Source organism: Schistocerca americana, chromosome 2 (genome assembly GCF_021461395.2).
Source record: "Schistocerca americana isolate TAMUIC-IGC-003095 chromosome 2, iqSchAmer2.1, whole genome shotgun sequence".
NCBI lineage: Eukaryota > Metazoa > Arthropoda > Insecta > Orthoptera > Acrididae > Schistocerca > Schistocerca americana.
In genome coordinates, this window is record NC_060120.1 from 732305701 (window position 1) to 732311700 (window position 6000).

At 45.2% G+C, this 6000-nt stretch overlaps 1 protein-coding gene across 1 annotated transcript in view; it reads right to left on the reverse strand.

The window, feature by feature from the left end:
• The window catches only part of LOC124595458 (protein takeout-like), a 43283-nt gene extending 39387 nt beyond the window's left edge, over positions 1-3896 (reverse strand). The window contains exon 1 of the mRNA XM_047134207.1: positions 3759-3896. Within this exon, the coding sequence (XP_046990163.1) occupies positions 3759-3852 (94 nt within the window). The 5' untranslated portion in view covers positions 3853-3896. The remainder of the gene's footprint in view (positions 1-3758) is intronic.
• Between the last annotated feature and the right edge of the window lie 2104 nt (positions 3897-6000).

Here is a 6000-nt window from a genome sequence, read left to right on the forward strand (position 1 = left end):
TAACGCTAAATAGTTTTAAAATATGATACATATTTCACCGACACAGCTGGATTTGAAAATGTCGATAGGCTGAAACTGGTCAGAAATGTAATTCATGTTGCAATAAAATTGATAAATAAAAAAAATCTGAGAGCCTTTGGTGGGGCTTTAAAATGGTTTTAGCATTTAGAAATTACTTTGAGGCCGTGGACTCACACATGAAGAAACTATTACTACGCAAATATTCTCAACCAGTTGAATGAAAAAATATGCAATAGGTTTGTTTTGCAAAAGAAGAAGCATCTGCGTTTTGCCAGATTAAAAAAAAAAAAAATGCTTGGGCAACGGGAAAGTTATGGTATTTGAAGTAACAGTTGTTAGATAATTCATACCATTGACCAGGAATGACACCTGCTTACTACTACTTATTGTTGTTTTGCAAAAGAAGAAGCATCTGCGTTTTGCCAGATTTAAAAAAAAATGCTTGGGCAACGGGAAAGTTATGGTATTTGAAGTAACAGTTGTTAGATAATTCATACCATTGACCAGGAATGACACCTGCTTACTACTACTTATTTACATATCTCAAGACGTTTGTCGATGGAAAGTGCACTCAGCATAGTGAAGAGATAATAGCAGCCGCAAATAGGTAATTTGAGGATCTGATAGACTTTCACTTAGTGGCAAAACAAATTGCATCCAAGCAACAGGCGACTGTGTTGGAAAAAAAAAAAAAAGAAATTATGATGTCAAATAGTTTCCCACATTGTCCTGATCTTTTCGCTAAACAAGCGACTTTGACGGGACCGATAAGAGTACCGCTTTAGCAGATAGATGTATCCAGCGATGATTGACATGGCTACATTGTCGACAAGAAGGATGCCTCAGCGGCAAGTCGCTGGCAGACAATCAGTCGCAAGTAGCCGGCCATACAGGCGTAGTCGCTGTTGACGCCCGATCATAATGAGCTTGTATGGGTGTCAAGCACTGCCGCCTATCCACGTAACAACAGCCTACCCCCGCATGCGTACTTGGAACTGGAAAATGTTATGTTAGACGACATCGTGTGGACTAAATTTGTGAATGTCTTTATTCATCCCTCTCGACGACTCACTTAGCTAACTAACGTTTTATGCTTAGAATTCGCTCAAAGAGTTTCCTGTAAAAAGAACTTACACAGTTGTTGGACCATATCAAGGAAGCTCCGCGAGAAATGCATGACTGAACATAAACGCATGTGCTAGCCAAGCCGGCAGGTTGGGCCGTTGCATTTCGCCACTAACGGCACATGTGAAATGTCCTGGATACGTATAAAGTCCCAGTCGTGATTGGAACAGCGTTGTGTCTAGTTGTAAGTGCGTCATGTCGGAGCTCAGTGCATACGAACGTGGTGAAATTGCTGGTATGGTGGATGCTTCCGTAACCAAGTGTTTGTTGTTTCAAGGGTCACCGTGTGGAAGGTTTATACCGTATACAGGGACAGTGTAAAAGGTCACCTGGTAAGTCAGAACCAGGATGGACGTGTGTGTAGAGCGATCATGACAATCTGCCGTTGAAGAGGATTGTGACGGAAGATAAAAGAACGAGAGCTGCAAGAACCACTGCAGGACTGAATGTCGCACTCGCAAATCCTCTCTGCGTCAAAGCAAGAAGAAGGCAGCTCCGTAAGTAGGGAATTGTAGGGCGAAGTGAATTCTGTAACTTCTCATCAGAGTTGCAAATTCTCGTAATAGGAAAAGTTGTTGCCGAAGCCATAAAACCTGGAATATGGAGCAATGGAAGAAAGTCTTTTGGTCAGATGAGTATTGTTTCACAGTGTTTCTAACTTCTAGCCGAGTTTACATCGCAAGAGTGAACCATGGCTGGGGTTCTGTGACGGTTTGCGTAGTCATATCGTGGTATTCCGTAGGCCCTATGATTACTCTGTGAGGTCGCATAACTGCGAAGAATTATGTGACCAGATGAGAACTGTGTGCCGGGCCGAGACTCGAACTCGGAACCTTTGCCTTTCGGGGGCAAGTGCTCTACCAACTGGGCTACCCAAGCACGACTTATACCCCGTCCTCACAGCTTCAATTCCGCCAGTACCTTGTCTCCTACCTTCCAAACTTCACAGAAGCTCTCCTGCGAACCTTGCAGCTCTAGCACTCCTAGAAGAAAGGATATTGTGGAGACATGGCTTAGCCACAGCCTGGAGGATGTTTCTAGAATGAGGAGAGCTTCTGTGAAGTTTGGAAGGTAAGAGACGAGGTACTGGCGGAACTGTAGCTGTGAGGACAGAGCGTGAGTCGTGCTTGGGTAGCTCAGTTGGTAGAGCACTTGCTCCCGAAAGGCGAAGGAAGGTCCCGAGTTCGAGTCTCGGTCCGGCACACAGTTTTAATCTGCCAGGAAGTTTCATATCAGCGCACACTCCGCTGTAGAGTGAAAATTTCATTCTATTATGTGACCAGCTTTCGAAACGTGGTGCTACAGAAGAATGCTGAAGATTAGATGGGTAGATCACATAACTAATGAGGAGGTATTGAATAGAATTGGGGAGAAGAGGAGTTTGTGGCACAACTTGACAAGAAGAAGGGACCGTTTGGTAGGACATGTTCTGAGGCATCAAGGGATCACAAATTTAGCACTGGACGGCAGCGTGGAGGGTAAAAATCGTAGAGGGAGACTAAGAGATGAATACACTAAGCATATTCAGAAGGATGTAGGTTGCAGTAGGTACTGGGAGATGAAGAAGCTTGCACAGGATAGAGTAGCATGGAGAGCTGAATCAAACCAGTCTCAGGACTGAAGACCACAACAACAACATGTGACCAGTTTGGCTGATCAGGTCCCTCCCCTGTTACAATGTTTTTCCTCAATAGTGATGCTGTTCCAGCGTAAAGTCAAGCGCCGGCACGCCGGTTTGGAAGGTCAGAGCAGAGAGGCCTATGAATAAGACGTTAGCCATTTGCACGCGGGCCGACCCCTCCCTAGGACGACACCCCGACGGCAGCGCCCTCGGCACGAAGAGGACGTAAGCGCCTGGCCGCGGCACAATTTAAGACTAGCCAGTTCTGCGAGTTCTACGACTTCCACAGTGGCATCAAGAACAGGCACTTGTATAGCAGCGACTTAGAAACTGCATTACTTTTCTTGTATTACGATTTGTATATGCTGAAGAGATTTCTTGTATGTCTGTTGTCTTTTGCTCGTGACACATCTGTATCAGACAGAGTATTTTAATCATTTACTTTCCATAGTATACTTCTCTAATTTGATTTACTTGAATTATTGTCTAGCGATCCGAGAAAGGAGGTTTCTTAGGCACCCCATATTTGACGTGTAGGCGGGATACAACAGGTGCTGTGTTCTAAGACGAATGGTCCCTGTTCAGACAGCCCGCATCGTCCGGGACTGGTTTTACGAGCTCGAGGATGAGTCGTCACATCTCTCGTGGCCCCCACAGTCAACAGAACTCAATGCTGTGCACGTTCATCTTCGATAGCTGAACTTGCGACTGTTTTTCAAGAAGAATGATATAAAATCTCCTTGGAAATCACACAGGACCTATATTCATTCCGGGATACGTGGAAGCTGTTTTGAACGTCAACAACTCTCCTGCACCTCATTAGCCACGGTAATGTGTTTGTTCTTTTGGTGTTTCCACACTTTTGTGCAACCGCTGTATGTGTGTGTGCGAGTTTAGACCAAATAAAGCAGCTTTTGGCAACCACATCTAGTACATGTCTGATAAGCAGCGAAACTAAACCGTCTTCGCACCCTGTCATGTGGCTACTCACGCAACTGGAGGGCTGAAGCTGGTGCGACGACGGTGATGACCAACGCCAGAAGCAGCAGCGGCGGCGAGCGGCAGGCGGCGGCGGAGGCGGCCATGTCGGAGTCGCTGCGAGGGGCAGCTGCACTGAGATGAGCTTAGAGGCGGCTGCCCCAGCGTTATATAGCGAGTGTGGGGCTTGAACCCCGTGCCCATCACCGGGACGCGTGCTCACGTGTTGCGCCACCCTGCCCATCGGAAGGTCACGGGAGACGCCTGACTTGTCCGGACCGCCTGTCCTCGGCTGTCGCAGAACAAAGTCTCCGAAAGCTGCAAAAAGACAACACCACTGTACACGTTGCCGAGGGCAATGCGTCAACAAATGCCTCTGAATAGCTGCTGGTGCTCTGTCTTCCATCACTCATCGCTCTGCCCTGCGTGTGTCTACCTTCTTTTTTTTCCCTTTACGTGACAGAAGTCATAAGAAACACACCTCTGTCTTTCATCGGAGAGCCTCATGGTATGACTCACACTCTCTCACGTACTACAGATTCAGTTCAAAATTTCTAAGCTTCAACCGCTAATCGTGGGAAATCTTACGGATACCGCTCTTAGGACAGTTGATTGAAATTAATCTTTTTGGGGAGATAAATTGATTGAAACTAAATGATCTGACGACAAGAATCATGCAGTCTTAGGAGTTTCTTGGAAAGTTCAGTCCTTTTTGCCAAATTTGAAAGCATGAAAATGAACCTGTTTCGCATTTACTTGTCAACAAAATTAATCACAAGCTGTGACATTGTCGCTAGCAAAACAGTGACCCGTATATACAATAAGTTTCCTTTAATTTACGTCTATGGTAACAAACTTTTTGTTAACAGATTACCGGTTTCGGTCTATAATGACCATCATCAGATCTGTTTTATAAAAACAAAGTCCTAATTTACTGCATCCATAGTGGCATCTTCAAATATTAAATGCAAAATCTGCACCAGCATCGTCAAATATATATGCACGAGTCATGTTGTCAGTAGCACATCAGGACTTTGTTTTTATAAAACAGATCTGATGATGGTCACTTTAGACCGAAACCGATAATCTGTTAACAAAAAGTTTGTGACCATAGACGTAAATTAAATGAAACAAAATGAATTCCTGAATCCTAGGGTACAGCGTTCAGTGACGACCAACACATACCGACTGGTGTTTCCAAGCTAAGAATTGCCATCCACCGTCGCCACCAAAGACTACGACCACCTAAGAAATCGTCTATATTGGAGCACTGCTTAGTGGTTGAGGGGATGAATTCGGCAAGATAATGTACTTGCTACCACGTTCTATTGCTAATTCTTCGTACACAAGGAATAGATTGAAACTGATTGGGTGCATAATATAATTAACAGAAACAAGGACTGTCCTTTAATTGGGATTGGGAACCTCCTTGTAATCTATCTGAGGAAAATGGTCTGAATTAGCAGGCAGACGGTTTATGGTGTCAATCATACACAGCGATTCATCGCTCTTACCAGCGGCCAACACGTGACGCTCAGGCTGCATTGTGCGTTGCGCTGGTGGCCCCTGGTACAAGGCCTAGACAGGGCGATGCCACCATGACCACGCCACTTCTTTAAGACTCACCACAGTCTCATCTTGGAAGATGGTGAACAGCTGCACTGCTGTTTATTTTAGGATACCACAGAAAACTTTTCAATAATACTATGAAAATCTCCTTCTGTTTAGATCCATACAATTTTGGCAAAGAACAGTACGTAATGTAATCTCTCAGGTTTTCTCCACAAGTATTTCCTGTTTTATTGTGAACTAATCGATGGTATGGCGACGGGTGGTCCGTTATCGCCTGTCGTGGCTGACCTACACACGGAAAACTCTGAAGCAAAGGCACTAGGATCCACCACGTTGAAACTCAAGTGTTTCTATAGTTACGTGAACGACACGTTGCTGCTGTGACCGCATGGAGCATAAAAGCTTCAAGAGTTCCTCGACGTATTAGTTAAGACCGGACTGATCCCCAGGTCATAGTGCATACAGAAAACCTACACAGAGCGACCCTTATCTGGACGCCCCTAGCCTGCACCAACCGTCACAAACATATTCGGTGCTAAAGACTCTGGCCCATAGAAACCGAACACCTTCAGACAAAAAAGGAAAAGAAGCCAAAGATGGCTTATCTGCCTTATTCTGGCCCAATACCCAGATAGATCGGTAGGCTTCTACGGATACATGGCATGCAGTGTATTTCGCTCCCT